The 19927-nt window shown below is 32.2% G+C and overlaps 2 protein-coding genes and 2 long non-coding RNA genes across 4 annotated transcripts; 1 reads left to right on the top strand and 3 right to left on the bottom strand.

Annotated features, from left to right (window-relative positions):
* Window positions 1-1009: 1009 nt before the first annotated feature.
* LOC110909636 lies at window positions 1010-1410 on the bottom strand. Its single transcript, XR_002575504.2, has 3 exons — window positions 1373-1410; window positions 1183-1237; window positions 1010-1044 (listed from the first exon to the last, which is right to left on the bottom strand). It is a non-coding gene; the product is annotated as an uncharacterized LOC110909636 (long non-coding RNA).
* Window positions 1411-2114: 704 nt separating this feature from the next.
* LOC110913646 (putative F-box/kelch-repeat protein At1g12870) lies at window positions 2115-4571 on the bottom strand. Its single transcript, XM_022158467.1, has 3 exons — window positions 4397-4571; window positions 4218-4278; window positions 2115-3192 (listed from the first exon to the last, which is right to left on the bottom strand). The coding sequence occupies exons 1-3, from the start codon at window positions 4569-4571 to the stop codon at window positions 2115-2117; spliced, it is 1314 nt and encodes a 437-aa protein (XP_022014159.1).
* Window positions 4572-5203: 632 nt separating this feature from the next.
* Window positions 5204-9810, bottom strand: LOC110909628. The gene is made up of 7 exons (XR_002575495.2): window positions 9532-9810; window positions 8586-8606; window positions 7871-8396; window positions 7682-7698; window positions 6554-6675; window positions 5402-5470; window positions 5204-5325 (listed from the first exon to the last, which is right to left on the bottom strand). It is a non-coding gene; the product is annotated as an uncharacterized LOC110909628 (long non-coding RNA).
* A 1046-nt stretch (window positions 9811-10856) lies between these two features.
* Window positions 10857-16222, top strand: LOC110911529. The gene is made up of 2 exons (XM_022156159.2): window positions 10857-11556; window positions 15731-16222. Exons 1-2 carry the CDS (start codon window positions 10988-10990, stop codon window positions 16143-16145), a joined length of 984 nt encoding a protein of 327 aa, XP_022011851.1. The 5' UTR covers window positions 10857-10987; the 3' UTR covers window positions 16146-16222.
* Window positions 16223-19927: the final 3705 nt, after the last annotated feature.

Here is a 19927-nt window from a genome sequence, read left to right as displayed (position 1 = left end):
ACGCGTGACCACCACAACGCGTTAACTCTTCCACGCGTGGTGGATGTGAGTGGCGGCGGTGTGTGGCATTGTTCCACGCGTGATACTTTGGTATCACGTACCCACCCCGGGTCCTCTAAATAAGTGGTCATTTTGGCTGGATGACAGAGGCTCTTGCTTCTTAGAGAAAAGACACGTATTCAAATCCTAGCATAGGATGTAATTAATTTATTAGTGTAGTTCAAGAGTAAATGTAACTTTTGTCGTAAGAAAAATTCGATTTGGGATTTGGGGTATGTTGTATTCTGAGAAGAATAACCGTAATTAATTTGAATACTGTATACATCATACAATTATATATATTGAACCCATATCAAATAAATTAAATGATTTTATTTATTATTTTGATCTTATTTTTTACTTTACTTTATAGATTACTCAATATATACAAAATGTTATATCATAACTAATTTAATAAGCTTTTAAATTTTCATTTACAAGGGTAAAGAACCAAGTAAGTATTAATAAAACAACTGAATTATATTTCATATATATATAACTAGGTTATCACCCGCGAACTTCGCGGGTAGGAAAATTTTATCTACATTATCACAAAGTGTATAAATATAAATACAAATATAAAAGTGACACACTACATAAATTACTTGTTAACAATATGAAAATATAGTTAAAATGCACTAAAGTAAAAAACAATAAATTTTTTTACTTTTGTTAAGAATTAAAGTGTCTCCAGACAAACAACAGTTACTCTTTCTCAGAGCCATCTATAATATCTTGTTGCGGCCATCACTATAGATCTGCAAGTTAAAAGACAATTCTAAATAACATCACAAGGTAACTAAGCTCCCAGTGAAAGATATGTTCACAAAAAGTATAAAAAAAGCAAGTTAACAAATAAGATGTGCATATTTTCATAGTATTCACATGTATATTCTATTAATTGATAGGCCAGCTTTTAATAAACTCATCTTCAGTGTGTATCATGATATTTGTAGGGCCTTGGTCTATACCCCATATTTTGCACGCAGCGTCGTCCGGAATAGACTAAAAAAACAAACATATACATTCTTAATTATTAGTATAATAAGAAATATATAAACAGTACAATAATATTAAAGTGTATTTAATAATGATAAAAAACAAAATAATAAATATGAATTATAAAGTAAGTTATCAAAATACCAAAATAACTTCGTCCGCTACATTCATTAGCCTACAGAACCAGTATCCTCTGAAACTAATTTAAAAATTACAACATTAATAAAGAGTAATAAGTAAAGGTTAGTGTGAGAAAAATAAAAAAATATGAAAAAATAAACAAAGATAATACAAATTAGATGTTACATAAAGTAACAAAATTAAAAATAAACACCTTGATGAACCTTCAGCCATAAGAAATACCTACAAAAGGACGTTACATAAAGAAACCGCATCTAATTAGTTATTAAAAAAATATTACTAACAACATAAATAATATGTGAACAACATCTTATAATATAAAATAGATATGTAATAGTTTCTTCATGAAACGTCATGTGTATGTTTTTTAATTATTTATTCATATGAAATCATAAATTCAGTAAACAACAATATGTAATAGTTCCTATAATTTGATTACTATATATGTTTAGAAACACCTTTAGACACTGCATATAAAAAAAGTTGATTATGGAAATTATGATCAGCATATTTTGTATTGAAATACATATATAATTTCTAAACTATTGAACTACATATCTTATTTTGTATAATCAAAATATACGAATTTTTTTAAAAAGTTTTCCATATTTATTGTTAATGCTTATGGCGGTGTTACAATCTATTATCTATATTAATAAACATCAAAGATATTTTTTTTTAATTATAAGATTTGTAATTTTTTTAGGATGGATCTTAATCAATGATGGTATTTGGTAATAAAGAATGCAGTCACCACAGTGAATGTTAAAATATGTAATTTACTGTAATGTTTAATTGGATATAAGAAAAGATGAAAAATAATACTAAATTCTTTTATTATTAAAGTAACGATAGGATAAAATTTCAGATAATTGAAACAAATTAGATTGTTCGAGAAACAAAAGATGAAATAGTATCAAATTAATTCCTAATTTTTAATCGAAAGGCGAAACAATTGTCTCAAAAAATAATGCGCCTTTCGGTCCGTTGTAGCTGTCAACATGTTGGATGTAGTTAAAAGAATCATTGCAAAGTAGAACTTCAACAGTATCTCCACAAATACTGGTTATCAACCACTTGTTGTCTTGAATTACATTTGTCCTTTGCTGAGGCTCCAAATGTTGAACTATGCGAGCCTTATTGAAAGAAAAGACCTTGATCCAGTCATCATGTTCATATTTGACCAAATCTGCAATTAGTTCACCAGCATAATGAACAACAATGACATGGAGCTTGTTCGAAATTGTTAGAAAATGTACTTGGCAAGGATTGACTTCAATACGCTCCGGAAAACGAAGTAAACTGAAAGATTCAGAGATAACATCGTAAGCAACTATGTTCCTTTCACCAGGTGGAATCCAGTAGCTTGAAACAATGAAATATATTGTTTTGCCGGAATAAGTTCCAGAAGACCATGAATAAAAGTTTGAAGCGAATTGAGTTCCGTTCAAGAAGTTTAATTTTCTCCATGAGTCATGACGTCGTGAATATACACGAGCAGTAACTACGTCCCAGTAACAATTAATATGAAGCACTTTTAGATCGTTGTCCTCATCTAAGTACATTCCACCAGTATCGTAGTGTCGACCAAAATAACGAATAAAGTAGTCGTCCGATATCAACTTAAAACGTCTCGTCGTTGGATTCCAAAGGACCAGCTCATTGGGATTCCTTTTAATGCAAACTAAAATCAGACCATTAAACGAACATATAATGCTTAAAAAGGATGGATGGACATCATATGGAAAATTTACGGTTTTGCTAGTATCGACTTCTAAGTTGCCAGATACTATGTCGTCAACGACTATGGAACTTTCTTTCAAGGAGAGCAGCTTCTTTTGTATTGAATTTCCAACTCGCCGAGTATGGATGAAAACAAACTTTGGTGTGGATAATTCATAACACCATTGTTTAGAAACACATTTGAAACGACAAACTGCCTTTGCAGGTAGTCTCGATAAGATCTCTTCAAATATCATGTCATCCCCAATAAGTTCCATGATTCCTAATAATCTGAAAAAATAAATAAAAAAAAAAGATTGAATACAAAGTTATTGTATAAAAAATTGATAATTATCAATGGAAGATTAAACATTTATAATACAGTACAAAGTAACTAACCGTGTAAGTGGAGGTGTTATGTATATGAATTTTCTAATGAGTAAGAATTACACGAAATATGGGTATTTATAGGACTTTCATCATATAGTGGAAATCTAATTTGGAAACCTTAATTTTTTAATATACGATTTTATCAAATAATGAAAAACTTATGAAAGATTTATGTAGATCATCTTGATTAATGGTTAATAAGTGTTTCGAAATTTAAAATTATATATATTTTAAAGTATTTTTTTGTTTTCTGGTATTTAATCAATTAAATTAATCAAATAACGGATAAATATTATATCATCAATATTACATTTCGAATAACATGTTTTTTTCAAACAAATGTTAATATGTTATAATACGTGTATTATAAATCGTAAAAAAATATTCTTTTTAAAAAAAGTTGGGAAGGAAAGAATCTTTCTTAATTTTGTAAAAGTCTAATACAGTTCAAATATATCGAACAATTAATATCATATATATACAATGTAGATGTAGATAAAAAATATGTAAATAATAACATCAAATAACATTGCAGCTTAAGATTTCATTGAAAGCTTTAAAAAGTATATAAAAATTTCATTAAAAGAATGCCATGTAACATAAAACAATGAAAGGGTCATTTTGTAATACAATCGCATGGAATAGATGATCAAATATTAAAACCAATAAGATGTGATTTCGGAATTTTAGGCGAAAAAATGATGTTAGTCAAATCCGTTGATCTCAAAATGTTTCCTGTAAATTATATTATTGAGTTTTAAACAAATAATTGTGTAAACTTAAATGTTATATAACAAAATAAATTAACTTGACAATTTATGTAAAATAATTTAATCCATAAAACTATTCAATTTACATGTAACAAAAGAAAAAGGTTTGAATTAATGCAATAGAGAAGAGGAAATTTAATAAATATTAAAGCAAACAAATAATCTTTTAATACCACGATAATAAACGAAATATCCATATGAAACCAAACATCAAGTACTAAAATAAATGTTCCGGAAAAAATTAACCAAAAGAAAACATCTCAAATTGTTCGAAAAAACTGAAATGACTATTAAATGTTAATACTAATTTTCCAGCTTTGCTTTCATCTTCAAACCTTCATTGTTCTCACAATCACCCTGACGCGGTTTAGTTGAAGACTGAGAAGAACAAAGATCCACATCATAAACCGTTTCCAAATTACGCTTCAGCTCATTGTCCAGCATCTTTGAAGAACAACTATTATGAGCTCCAGAGGGTGTAGTAAAGATGCTGTTGTTCAAACTGGACATGGGAGTGTCTTCATCAACGACACGGGAAACAGAATCCTGTACAACAAAATTTAAAAAGTAAAAAATATAAATGGACATAAAAGTTGAATACAAAACAATAATAAAGGTTTACTAATATAAAAAAGTTGCTAAACAAACCCGGATGTTACCGTTAACAATTGGATTTGGATCAGAAGCAACAGGATCTAAAGGTTCTTCATCAGCAGCCTGTATGTATTTCATAAATTCCAATAAGTATTCATTAGTGGTATAAGATTTCTATAATAAAAAATTTAAGTTAACGTTTAGGGTACATATAGAACCTGGTAAACATCAAAATGAGTATCAAGATCTTTGATGATGGAAGGATTTTCAGTCAACTTGGAAACAGAGTAGCCATCTGATTTCTATTTTATATTAAACGAAGCTATGGCTATCTTAAACGCAAACCTCTTGTTTATCAATGCCTTCAGCTCACTCGGAAAGTTGCCTTCGCTTGCTAACTTGCTAACTGTTACAAATGAGTTCATATAGTTAGATTTGCCAAAAAAATAAACAAAATAACTTAAAAATTATAGAGATTAGCATAAACGATGAAAACTATCATTATATCGGATCAAAAAACACCAAAAAAACGATAAAATTAAACTTAGGTCTTGTGTTCGAAGAAGATTCAGACTCCTGCAGTTGCATAAGTCATCATCAATAATTTCAAGACATTGGCCATATGGAACTTTTCTTTCCCACAATAAGGTCGCTCATTATACGGTATTTCCTATGAATCGAAAAAAAACATATAAGCTTAAATAACTTATTGTCTGTTGATAAAATGTAAAACCAAATAAACATACCAAAAATATAGGATGATAGTCATCAATCAACTTTAAAAACGATTGGAGCGTTGTTTTTAGGATCCATAACTGCAGAGGAATAAAGGGATTTTTTTTTAAAAATAATGGTAACTTATTTATAGAAACAATGTCTAATTACAGAAACAGAGTTATAATTGAGAATATAAAAATTAACCTTAAAAACAGTAATGTGTTTATGGAAACAAAAACATCTTTAGAAAGAAATTAAAGTATCTTTAAACATAAATAGAAAAACTCATAACTGACAAAACTAACAATATGAACTTTAAAAGATAATAACATAAAGTTTCAAAATTATGCCTAAACAGAAAATTTAATAAGAAATAAGAAAGAGTATAGATATCAAAAAACAAACAATACCAACAATATTTAACTAACCTGTTTTGGTAGACGAACATTCCGAGTCCGAATTTCAAAAAAGATTAAGGATTCACCATGGAAAAATACAAACAATCAATCATTCAAAACATATATATTACTAATTTAAAAAAAAATTGAAAACTAAAGAAACATATAAAAAATATAGGATCATAGTCATCATGAAAAAAGAAAAACAGAAATAAAAAACAAATAAACATACCAAAAGTAATGAGACATCTTCCTCAATAAGCTTTAAAAATGAAGGACAGTTGTTACTCTGATCCATATATGGAAATTAAAAATGAAGGCTTTTTAAAAATTAAAAGGCTAAACTATTTATAGAAACAAACTTATAATATCGGGAGAAACTTCTAAAACAAATAATTAAAAAGGAACGGTTTTAAAAAAATTTAAAACCTATTTATTTTTAGAAACACAATCAATATTCCGAAAAAAACATATCACACACTAAAAATTTACATAATCTTTAATGGATTCAAAATTAACAGAATATAAAATTTATTAGTTAATCATGAAAAAAAAACAGAAATAAAAAACCAAAACAAAAGAATCATTAATACATATTAATACAATACAAAATTTATTAGTAAAAAAACAAAGATTTTCAAATTTCAAAAAATATCATAGTTAGATTTGCGAAAAAAAATATTAAACAAAATAACTTAAAAATTATAGAGATTGACATAAACGATGAAAACTATCATTATACCGGATCAAAAAACACCAAAAAAACTATAAAATTAAACTAACCTCTTGTGTTCGAAGAAGATTCAGACTCCTGCAGTTGCATAAGTCATCATCAATAAGTTCAATACATTGAGCATATGGAACTTTTCCTTCCCACAATAAGCTGGCTCATCATACGGTATTTCCTATGAATCGAAAAAAAAAACTTATAAGCTTAAATAACTTTTTGGCTGTTGATAAAATGAAAACCAAAGAAACATACCAAAAATATAGGATGATAGTCACCAATCAACTTTAAAAACGATTGTAGCATTGTTTTTAGGATCCATAACTGCAAAGAAATAAGGAATTTTTTAAAAAAATATAACGACAACTTATTTATAGAAACAATGTCTAATTACATAAACAGAGTTATAATTGAGAATAGTAAAATTAACCTTAAAAACAGTAATGTGTTTATGGAAACAAAAACATCTTTAGAAATAAATTAAAGGTATCTTAAACCTAAATAGAAAAACTCATAACTGACAAAACTAACAATATGAACTTTAAAATATAATAACATAAAGTTTCAAAATTATGCATAAACAAAAAATTTAATAAGAAATAAGAAAGAGTATAGACATCAAAAAACAAACAATACCAACAACATTTAACTAACCTGTTTTGGGAGACGAACATTCCGAGTCCGAATTTTAAAAAAAGATTAAGGATTCACCATGGAAAAATACAAACCATCAATCATTCAGAACATATATTTCTAATTTAAAAAAAAACTGAAAACTAAAGAAACATATCAAAAAATTAGGATTATAGTGATCAATCAACTTTAACAACGAAAGAGCGTTGTTTTTAGGATCCATAACTGCAAAGGAATAATAATTTTAAAAGATAATCTATTTATAGAAACAATGTCTATTTACAGAAACCGAATAATAATTTCGAATACAAAAAATTAACATTAAAAATGGCCATCTGTTTATAGAAACAAAAACAATTTTAAAAGAAATTAAAGTATCCTTAAATAATTAACAACATAACTAAATAGCAAAAAAATATAACTAACAAAACAAACCATATGAACTTCAAAAGATAATCACATAAACTCTCAAAATATAGCATAAAGACAAAATTTAAAACCAAAGACTATAGATATAAAAAAACAAACAACACCAAGAAAATTGAACTAACCTGTTTTGGTCGACGAACTGTCCGAGTTCGATTGTCACGAAATATTGAGGGTTCAACATGAGAAAAACAAACCATAAATCATTCAGAACATATATTATTAATTTTTGAAAAAAAAAACACCGAACATAAATGATAAAATCAAACATTACAAAGTTAAAAAAGATAAAACAACTATAACATTCAACTAACCTCTGTTGCTTGTTGAATGATCGGAGTCCGATTGTTATCCAAGATTTAGGGATTCACATGAAAATCAAAATAAACAAAAATCAGTAAGTTTGATAAATGTCCAAGACATGATTAACGTTCATAGACACTACATAAATCAGAGAATGTAGATGATGATAACAAAACCTCTGATCTTGATATTGTTTGCAAAAAAAATATAAATGTTCAATCGCTTAGATTAAAGATGCACGGTAGATAAACAACAAACTAAAACAACATACCTTCAATTTTATGATCGGATCTACAAAATTCAGAACAACATAACTTATTTTGGTAGACTAACAATCCGAGTCCGAATTTCAAAAAAGATTGAGGGTTCACCATGAGAAAATACAAACCATAAATCATTCAGAACATATATTAATAGGTAAAAAAATAATGAACATAAAGGATAAAATTACATATTACATACTTAAAAAAGATAAAATAACTATAACACTTAACTAACCTCTTTTGATTGACGAATTATCGGAGTCCGAAATCAGATCTACAGAAATCAGAACAAAGAAAAAGTTATTACAAATCAGAACAAAGATTATTAGAAATCCAAAGAAAGAAAAAGATAAAGTTTGATCGGATCTACTGAAATCAGAACAAAGAAAACGTTATTAGAAATCAAAAGAATCTTTATAAAATGAACTTTATATACAATCGAACAACATAAATAAAAACATACCTTTAATTTCTTTGATAAGATCTACAGAAATCAGACAAAAAATGATTTTTAGCAATCACAACAATATTCATAAAAACAACTTTGTATAATACAATCGAATAACATAAAAAACAAAACACCTTTAATTTCTTTTATCGGATCTACAGAAATGAGAAAACAAATGGTTTTTAGCAATCGAAACAATCTTTATAAAAACAATCATTTACAACAATTACAACCAAAAAAATCAAAAAATCACGAAAAACTACTAAATATCAGGATTCAAATTATCAGTTTTCCGCCAAAATAATAAATTTTTTCAGAAAACTTAAATATCGTCTAAAACTGAAGAGCTTCAATATACCGGAACAACATTAGATCAGATCTAAGCAAAACTAACCCAGAAGCCATGTCTCTGAAACTCAATGTGACGCTTCAATATAAAATCTTTTAGATCTAAGCAAAACAGACATGAATTCATCTATAAAAAGTGCATCAAAAACTCTACTAAATCACCACAAACATAGAGAACCATCAATATAAACTCATAAATTATGAAAAAAAACCCGTTATCCCATTCAAGCATTTCATCAAACACCTTGCGTGCAATCCAACAACTAAAACATTTTCAAACATTTTACACTAAAATTAACGTTCAGTCATCACGGATCTAATCAACCAATTTCCATAAAATTAATAAGAATACAAAAAAAGTTAACATCAATCGAACATTTATGCCAGAACCGAATCTGTAGTACTACATATATAATAGACGTGCAGGTAGAATTTTTTCGGTGCTTATCATCAAAATACTTCTTGCTAACATGAATCTGTTATGGAACAACAACGACAAAGATGTGAGGTAGATTATATGTGAAGAAACAAAATAACATCAAAAAGAGAAATCAAAAGAATAAAATTAAAATCTACGGCTAAGAAAAATAGATTGAAGGGTAAAACCACATACCTTCAATAGCGGAAGAAGATCTGATTAGAGAGATGAGAAATCGCTGTGACGTCCAGAAAGGTTGAGTTGATCTAGGGTTTGGTTTTAGGGTTGTGAAGATTGTTGAAGAGTATGGAAGAAGAATTAGAAAAAAAGACATATATAAAGGATCCATCATGATTGATCCAAATCCAAAAGTCCGACCCGATGCTTTCTGGATCCCGTGTCCATTGTGAATTTGTGTGATTTCCCTCCTAAACCAAGTTGCCACATCAGCCAAGATGGCCAAATACAAATGCCACCTAGCCCAAATCCATCTCATTTATATATATATATAGATATTATTTATCTTGAGGAGCTAATTTCAAGTAGCTCACGATCGACTCAACTCACTTATACATCTAACTAATCATTTATCTACTTACGGGCCGAGTTTAGTTTCTTTTAAGTTAAATGAGCCAAGATCGAGCTTATGCAAACTCGGACTCGACCTGGCTCATTTTGACCTCTAAAATATGAACTAATTTGAATAACAAAATACAATACATGAAAAAGTAAACAAATAAATTATTCAATCAATTAAACAAACAAAACAAATACATAATAAAATAAAAACCTAAACATAAAATTATATTCTAGACAAAAATAAGGATTTTCAGTCCTCTGCCCTACCAACTGAGCTATCCCGACTATTCCTGATGTCTCATCCCCATCGCACTGTAAAAATTGGATAGGTTCGATCTATGGTCATTGAGGCCTCCTAAGTCCGGCTGCTCTTGCTGAAATCATTACCCTTCATTTTCCCGTGCTCTAGCAATAATTTTCTTGATTATTAATAAAATTATAAAAAAATCTAAATAAAAGTATGATAGTAACAAAAGAAAGTAAAAGAACAAAAACGAAAGAATAACAAAAATTATACATTTTGTGTTTAAGCAACTTTTTATAAAATTAATAGAAGTTTTTAATACAAGTTAGTGTAAAAGACATAAAACATTACAACATTTACATAAAAGACCATGGTAACATGATTGAGACATCCTGGTTTTTTCCAAGAAGTCCGGGTTCGTGTCCCACCCATTGAACTTTGGATGGTGGCACTCAGCTCACTTGGTGGTTTTATGGGGTTTTCTCTAGTTGAACGTCATGCACTCTTTTTATCAACGTGGACCCTGTTTAATGAATGACCGTCTGGTCTTAGTGGGACCAAGCTTCCAATAAAGAAGTGCGATGAGTTGATGTAGATAATTTGCTGTTAAAAAAGAAAAGACAAATTCTTTTTTAGTTTTCATAGTTTAAGAACGACAACAAAACAACCTAAAACAAAATCAATAGGGTATTTCTTGGCAAAATTTCAAATTACTCCAAGTCAAACTTTATAGTTTCAAGCACATGTTTCTAACAAAAATATAAAATTTTGCAGGGGTAAAATAAAAAACCCTTGTTTCAGTCACACAACCTTCACTCTCTTCAATCAATGGCTTCCTATCTTCTTCACCCATCAACAATCTTTACTAAAATCTACCCAAAAAAACTTCATTTCCAACCCTCAAACACCCAAATCCCCAAAATCAACCCAACCCATTTCATTTCAAGACCCTATTTCCCCAACAAACCCTCAAAAATTCTCAATTTCCCTCAAAACCCATGTTCCACAACCACGAAATCTTCACAATCACCATCACCCACAAGTGGGTTTCTTGATAATCTTGAAAAAGATGAATCTTTTTCATCTTCTTCATCAATTCAAGACTCCCCAGTGAAATTCTTGTTCTGGGTGTGTTTATGGGCCTCTGTTTCCGTAGCTTTGTTTGCATTTTCTCCTGATGATGCTAAGGCCCAACAAGCAGAAAGTGCTGTGAAATCCATTAAAGCTTCAGGCTTTGGGCTTAAAGTTGCGGGCTTTTTGAGAGGGTCGGGTTGGCCCGACCCGGTTGTGGTGTTTGCTTTGGCTACATTGCCTGTTATTGAGCTTCGTGGGGCTATTCCTGTTGGGTATTGGTTGCAGCTTAACCCTGTTGTTCTCACTGCTTTATCTGTTTTAGGGTTAGTCCACTTTGCTCATATTAGTTATGTTAATATTGTTTATGGTTTGTTGGCTCATGGTATGAATGTGCATAGGTTGGTGTGATTATTATTCTTGCTTCTGAAAAAAAAAATTATTTTTTGACTCCACCCGTTTTGGCCCGTTATACAACCTGACCCGGCCCGCCTGTTAATTATGTTATGAATGTGCATAGATTTGTTCTAGGGTTTAATCTTTTTTGTTTCTTGGTCAAATTGGTGTGGTTATCTATATTGCTTCAGAAATTAGTTGGTGTTTATAGACCTTGAGAAGGCATACGACAGTGTACCTCGTAGACTAATTTGGGAGACTTTGGAAGTTAGAGGGGTTCCTGGGAAGTACATAGACTTAATTAGGGATATGTATGTTAGGACTAAGACGTGTGTTCGTGCGCCTGTAGGGGATACCGATTTCTTCCTTGTGGAGGTAGGACTCCACCAAGGGTCTGCGCTAAGTCCGTTTCTATTTACAGTAGTGTTGGATGAGCTGTCTAGGTCGATTCAAGAGACAGTACCATGGTGCATGCTTTTCGCAAATGATATTGTATTAGTGGCAGAGACTAAACGGAGCTTGAATGTGAGGTTAGAGGAGTGGCGAGCAACTTTAGAGGATAAGGGTTTGAGGATTAGTCGCTCCAAGACTGAGTATCTTTACTGTGATTTCAATGGTGTAGGCAGTGACGACAATACTGAGATTACCATTGACGGGCAAGGGGTCCCACAGGCAACTAAGTTCAAATATTTAGGATCGTTTGTACAAAGAGATGGGGAGATAGATAGTGATGTAGCTCATCGCATCTAGGCTGGTTGGTGTAGGTGGAGAGCAGTCACTGGGGTAGTATGCGATAAGAGGTTCCCAACTAATTTAAAGGGGAAGTTTTATAGGGTTGCAGTTAGACCTGCTATGTTGTATGGGACTGAGTGTTGGGCTATCAAGAAGACACAAGCACGCAAGTTGGAGGTAGCAGAGATGAGGATGTTAAGGTGGATGTGTAGACATACTAGGTTAGATCGGATTAGAAATGATGTTGTTAGGGAAAGATTAGGAGTAACTAGTATATCAGATAAGATACAGGAGGGGAGATTGAGATGGTTTGGGCATGTGATGAGGAGGCAGACGACAGAGCCAGTCAGAGCAGTGGAACCTCTAATTGTGGATGGGAGGAGTAGAGGTAGGCCCAAACTGACTTCGGATGAGCGGATTAGGTAGGATTTGTTAGAGTTGCACGGTTGCACCTCTCTGAGGACATGATACAGGATAGAGGTCAATGGAGATGTAGGATTAAGGTTAGAGACGGATAGGAGCAGGTTTATCTATGTCTTAGCGTTTAGGTGGAACTTGCATGTGATTGTTGCTCATATGTTTATATGTGGTCTTATGCCTTTTTCTTTTGTATCTACTTTACGATTTTACTTTGTCACCACCTATGTCACTTATTATTTGGTCGTTTCCAATGTTTTGTTACTCTGAGTCTGTCTCGTCTACCATTAGATTCTTATGTCGAGGGTCTTTTTGGAAGTTCTGAAATTAGTGTGGTTATCAATCTTGCTTCTGAAATTAGTTAGAAGTTCTGAAAACTTCTGGCTTTTGTGTAAAGTTTGTTTTTATTTTTTGACCCAACCCGTTTTGGCTCGTTACACAACATGGCCCGACCCGCCTGTTAGTTATGCTATGAATGTTCATTGATTTGTTCTAGGGTTTAATCTTTTGGTCTCAGGATCAAATTGGTGTAGGTGTCAATCTTGTTTCTGAAATCAGTTATAAATTTTTAACTTGTGCCAAAACAAATTATTTTTTGTGGGTCCTACTTCTAGGTTTCTAACAGAAATGCAATTCTTGACAACTTGTAATTTTTCTTCTTTCCACAAATTTCACCATTGTGCATCATCAAGCTATAACAATTAAAAATCAGTTCTTTTATAGATAAACTGCACATGTTCTTTAATGCAACCCATTTTGACCCGAACCCGTTTTGGTCTGTTAAATGCCCCGACCCGCTTTTTTGGCACCCAATACCCATTATGCATCTTTGTTGTTTATTACCAACCCAGAACCATCAAGAAAATCTGAGACAAATAAAAAATAAGAGCATTTGTAAACAAAGAAAGCGCAACAAACATTATGATCACTTTGTATTGTTACACATGATTCAAAAGAAAACTTGAGCCCTAAATAAGATATAACTCAACCCGTGCCTATAATCAGGATTTTCTTATGAAAAGATGAATATGTAACCCGTCTTCTAGCTCCAACGTAACTTGATTTGATTAAAAAAATTGGTAAATACATAGGTTTACCATAGTTGTTAATAGCGAATAGCGACAAGGGACCTATACACTACATAGCGAATAGCGACAAATAACGACCGCTATTTTATAAATAGTGTTACACTAGAAAAAGAAATTTGAAAATTTTAATATGTATATTATATCAAAATACCTTGGTATATATGCTATTTTACATGTATATTTAACAAAAACCTCTAAAACCAGCTATTTTATAGCTATATCTAATTGCTATTTACATCAAAAAAAAAAAAAAAATCCTAACTGTCGCTATTCACGTAATTTGGTCGCTATGACCCAAATAGCGACACTTGGTCGCCTCACTACATAGCACGCTATAGCGGTCGGTCACAATAGCCGCTATTGACAACTATGAGGTTTACCATGGACTTCAACTTTATCTTGCACATAGGATGTGATTGGTTTTCTTGGGGATGACTAGTGCATTTGGCAAACAGAAATGTCATGACCTTTAACCTAGAAAATAGTTAAATATCAGATTACCTTACGAAGTTAGAGCAAATACACATTTCATAAGTCAATGCCTTATGAAAGTCCTCTCGAAGGATATAAACTCTAGATGAATAACCTGTATAAGGAGTATGAGTTTGAATGCTCCATTGTGCAAGAAACTAAGATGGTCCTATTACCGCATTTAGAATACACATTAAAGATCATCATTTTTCTTATGAACCCAAAATATATGTTAGTTTGCTTGGTGTTCTTCGTCATAGAGATGGTGAGTTGACAAACACAAAGATGAGTGATATAATGATATGTGTTAAAATATTAAGTTTTGTTTTTGATGGTGAATAGTGTTGTGTTATTGAACAACTATTTATACGAGTATAATAAAGATAATTACAAAAAAACCTAATCAAATCATAAGTCATAACTCCTAATTACTATAAAGATAATTATGTAGATCTTATTTACACAAAAATCCTAATTGATATAGTTTATCCAAAATTCTAAACTAATATATTTTTTCAAATATGCTAACTAGCATATTTTATCTAATACTCCCCCGCGGCTGGAGTGGGAGGAAATCAGACGATCCGAGTCATCCGTCTGGAGTGAAAATAATGAATGACAGTCTTGATATAAGAGAGGAAACAACTATGTGGCGCCAATTGGTGCGGCAGAGGTGACAAGTAGCGTGGCAACATTTGCAAGAGGCGTGGTGGCAACACTTAAACAATGAGAAAACTTTGTTGTGCAGCATGGGGCACGATGGCAGCTTGTGTTAACAGGCGCTGCCACAACCTCGTCAGCAGGACCTACGACTGTGGCGACACAGCGTCAACGGCATGTCGACAAGAGAGGAACAAATAAAACCTAATGTATATATATGTACAATGCATTCTTGGGACAGGACAAGAAAGAAGATCATAACACAAGAGGTACGATGGGACAAGAACAATGGTGGTGGCCAGCCGTGGTTTGTAACAGAGAGGAGGGTGGGTGGCTATAATGGCTCAAGAGTCCGAGGTAAGAAAACCATATAGAATAATGAAAACCGTTCAAGGTATTATGTTTCATTAATCAACTATTTATAAATATACAATGGGCATAATTACAAATGAAACCTAATCAAATCATAGGGTCTTAATTATAGTAAAGATACTTGCAATAAATACTGTAATTTAATATTCTAGAGTCAAGTAATTCAATGAAAAGATTTATTCAATTAAATTGCAAAATATGCATGGTTGTTTATTGTACAATTCATGATTATAATCTCACTCACAGCCAATTTCATTTTAATAAGAGCACATTATATGTATGCTATTGTTGTGTATTTGTGTGCGCGGTCTGTCGATTAACAGATTATGATACAACATACTTTTTGTCTTAAACCTTTTTGCAGGAACATGGTGCCGGTGCCTTTAATCGTACTCTACTTAAAACCACTTGCAACTTTCCTGGCTGGGACCAACAAGACAGCAGCTCGGCTGCTAAACCTATTGTTTGAGAACGCAAAGCAAAAAGCGGGTCCCATTGAAGAGTTCCGATGGCTCGGTCTAATGCTGTTTGTAGCAGTACCATTCCCAGGTACCGGTGCATGGACCGGAGCCATTATAGCTTCAATTCTTGATCTCCCATTTTGGTCAGCTGTATCTGCAAACTTTTTTGGGGTTGTGTTGGCCGGGCTTTTGGTCAACATGTTGGTCAACATCGGGCTCAAGTATGCTGTTGTTGCTTGTATTGTAATGTTCATTGCTTCCGGGTTCATGTGGAGCTTACTTCGTGTTTTGAAACAACGTTTGAGCTCATCGTCGTAATGTTGTTTCCGAAATGTACTGATTTATAACTAAATAAACAACCCTAATCCGATTCTTTGATTTCAGGTTGTCTTATACATCAATGCGCTTTGGTGAGAGATTAAATTTGTGCCGTAGTTCTTTTACAAGATAACATTATAGCCGGTAATATAGTGTATAGGGATGTGTATAAATATGACCCGTTTAATGTTATGCAAGTTTATAAAATGTACACGTTAATAAGATATAAGTGGCAACTTTGATAATTAAGAATCTGAGACTTGTTCAATACAGAACCATGCTTCACAATTCGAAGTGTAAGAAGCACAAGCATGATACATTTTTAGGTTTCGGTTTAAGGGTTATTAGTTAGGGTTATTGGATTTTATCACTTGCAATTATTGGGTATTGGTCGCTGCCACTCTCAACTATCATTTTGACTCCCATCAGTCCTAACTTAACACTTTGTGTGCTGTGTCACTCCGGTTAACTGGTTTTTGGCTCCTCTTTTGTCTTTTAGAAGCAGATTCACTTGTAGCCATTAGTAATTCACAAAGTGTTAGCCTAATATCACCAATAACACAAGTCAACCACTAAGAAATGTTCATCTGTGGAGTGACACAACACACAAAGTGTTAAGTTAGGAGTGGTGAGAGTCAAAGTGATAGTTGAGAGTGATAGCGACCAATACTCAATAGTTAAGAGTGATAAGATCCAATAACCCTATTAGTTATTTGTAGATCATCATAATGTTCCTTAATGTTCTTTCAATTATTACTTTTCAATTATTTCTCCTCATTTGACGTTATATTAGAAACGCTCCTCTCTTTTCATGCCTTTATAACGCCCAGAAGACAGTGTTGAGGGGTTATCAAAGTCTCTTTCATGCACATATAATACACCTAACACTTTTATGTTGGGTGGGGGGAGGGGATTTTGTTTTTGCTTTTGGGCCGTTCTCAGTTTCTTTATGGGCCGACCCAGCTCCTTTGTTTTTTAGTTCTAACTTTTTAAAGCAACTTAAACGGATGGTTCCTATAATAATATACACATTTTTATTTTTTAGATTCTTTTTTCTTTCAGAAAATACGAATTTATCCCCACTGTTAGTCATACCGTAATGTTTATGATCCTTATCACTAAAAGAAAATAAAACAATAGATAATAACACAAAAACTTATAAAACGTAGGGTCAAGTTATTCTACAAAGGTTTCTAATTGTAAGAAGTGTAAGAAGGATTTATAGAGTGACAAGTGTCCAATAACCTAAAACTAAACCCACTACATCACCACCAAAAACCTAAACACCCACCACCACCCAAAAACCTAACCCCCCCCCCCTCACCAAAAAACCTAAACCCCCCACCCCACCCCACCCCCCAAAAACCTAACCCCCACCCCCCCCCCCCACCCCCCAAAAACCTAAAAAAAAATCTAAAAAAAACTAAACACCCACCCCCACCCAAAAACCTAAACCCCCACCCTCCACCCCTCAACCCCTCGGCAAAAAAAAAAAATTAGGGTGGGTGATGGGGGGGGGGGTTAGGTTTTTGGTGGTGGTGGATGTTTAAGGTTTTTTTTTTTTTTTTGTAGTGGGGTTTTTTGTGTAGTGGGTTTTTTTAGGTTATTGGACACTTGTCACTCTATAAATCTTTCTTACACTTCTTACAATTAGGATCCTTTGTATTTGATCCTAATCCATAAAACGTAATACCGTCATCTGTGTAACTATATCAAAATCTAATTTATTTATTTTAAAAGATATAATTATTTCACTTGTTTAGTTGTATATTTTTCACCTATATGATTTAATTTTTAGAGTAAATTACCAAAATCATCCCTGAGGTTTGAACATATTTGTCATTTTTATACAAAACAACTTTTTTGTACAATATAGTCCTTTACTTTGGGATTTTTTGCCATTTTCATCCAAACATTTAATTTGATTTATTTTTTTGAGTTAAATGCCAATTTAGTCCCTGTGGTTTGGGTCATTTTGCCAGTTTAGTCCAAAGGTTTCATTTTTAACCTGTGGGTCCAAAAAGGTTCACAGTTGCCATTTTAGTCCACTGGATTAACTTTATCTATTTTTTCTGTTAACGAGAAGGCCAATTCGGTCATTTTATATGGCTGAATTGCCCTTTTAGTTAACAGAATTACATACAAAATGACCAAATTGGCCTTCTCGTTAACAGAAAAAATAGATGAAGTTAACCCACTGGACTAAAATGGCAACTGTGAAACCTTTTTGGACCCACAGGTTAAAAATGAAACCTTTGGACTAAACTGGCAAAATGGCCCAAACCACAGGGACTAAAATGGCATTTAACTCTATTTTTTATCAAACATTTGGATGAAAATGACAAAAAATCACAAATCTCAAGGACGATTTTAGCTAAAAAGTCAGACGTTTGGATGAAAATGACAAAAAATCCCAAAAGTGAAGGATTATATGGTACAAAAAGTTGTTTTAGATGAAAATGACAAACATGCCCAAATTTTAGGGACGATTTTGGCAATTTACTTTAATTTTTATAAAAACAAGTATTTTAATCAATTTCAAAATATTTATATTTATATACACTACAAAACCAATGTGGGAGAATAAGGTCAGGCTGTTGCCTGACACTCTCCCATTGTTCTAGGTATATTATGATTTTACCCCGAGTTTAAAATTACGAATTTGCCCCTTGTATAAAGTTACGATTTTGCCCTGGTTAAAAATTACAGCATTGTCATCGCTTTATCTTTTGACAAATTACAATTTAACAAGCTCAAAATTACAATTTTGCCTACAGTAAAAAAAATTAAAGTATTGCCATCGTTTTAGTTTTTTTTTTTAAGTTGTGTGTGAGAATAGTGTCAGGCTACTGCATGGCAATCCCCCATTGGCCCGGGTATGTTACGATTTTACCACTGGTTCAAAATTACGATTTTGCCCCTGGTTCAAAAGTACAGTATTACCATCGTTTTAGCTTTTGGCAAATTACGATTTTACCCCAGTCAAAAAATTGCAATTTTGTCCTCAGGTTCAAAATTACAGTATTGTCATCGTTTTTATTTTTTTGAGTAAAATGCCCGGATAGTCCCTGTGGTTTTGCAAAATAACACCTATAGTCCCCAACTTTTGGAAATTACACCGGTGCTCCTTGTGGTTTGACAGTTTGTTACTCGGATAGTCCCTAGAGTGGACAGAGGTTAGTTTTCTCTGTTAATTCTACCTGAAATTACTTATTTACCCCTTACTTTTATTAAAATATAAAAAATCACACACACACACACACACATATATCTATAAACACTCTGACACTCTCTGTATCTCTCTCTCTCAAGAAAAGCCCCACCACCACCTACCGTCACCAGCTTCACTACTGCCACCACCACCTGCCACCACCCACACACCACCATCCACTGCAAACAATACATTTATGTATAAAAGTTTCTGTAATCTATAAATATCTTCTAGTGACAATTATAACAGTTTCAGATATACATTTAGAGAAGCTCATCGGGAATGACTTGCCTCATACAGACTAATGGCAGGCTCATTGAAGATGCAATAACAAGTTTGTTGTTGAAAAGAAGAGAAGAAAATAAAAAAAAAGTATGAACTTTAACCACACTTACCTGCATATTATCCTGGTTGATATAAGTTCACTTCAGTTTATCAGATTCCCCAGAATCTGCAATGGCATTTGTAACAGAAGTTTAGTATTAATACCAAATCCAACAATCTTCATCGATTACACCGGTGCTCCCTGTTTAGAATCTTTTGAACTCGTAAACAATACCAATTCTCCTCT

This window comes from Helianthus annuus, chromosome 15, assembly GCF_002127325.2.
Source record: "Helianthus annuus cultivar XRQ/B chromosome 15, HanXRQr2.0-SUNRISE, whole genome shotgun sequence".
Lineage (NCBI taxonomy): Eukaryota > Viridiplantae > Streptophyta > Magnoliopsida > Asterales > Asteraceae > Helianthus > Helianthus annuus.
This window is presented reverse-complemented; position numbering and strand designations above follow the sequence as displayed.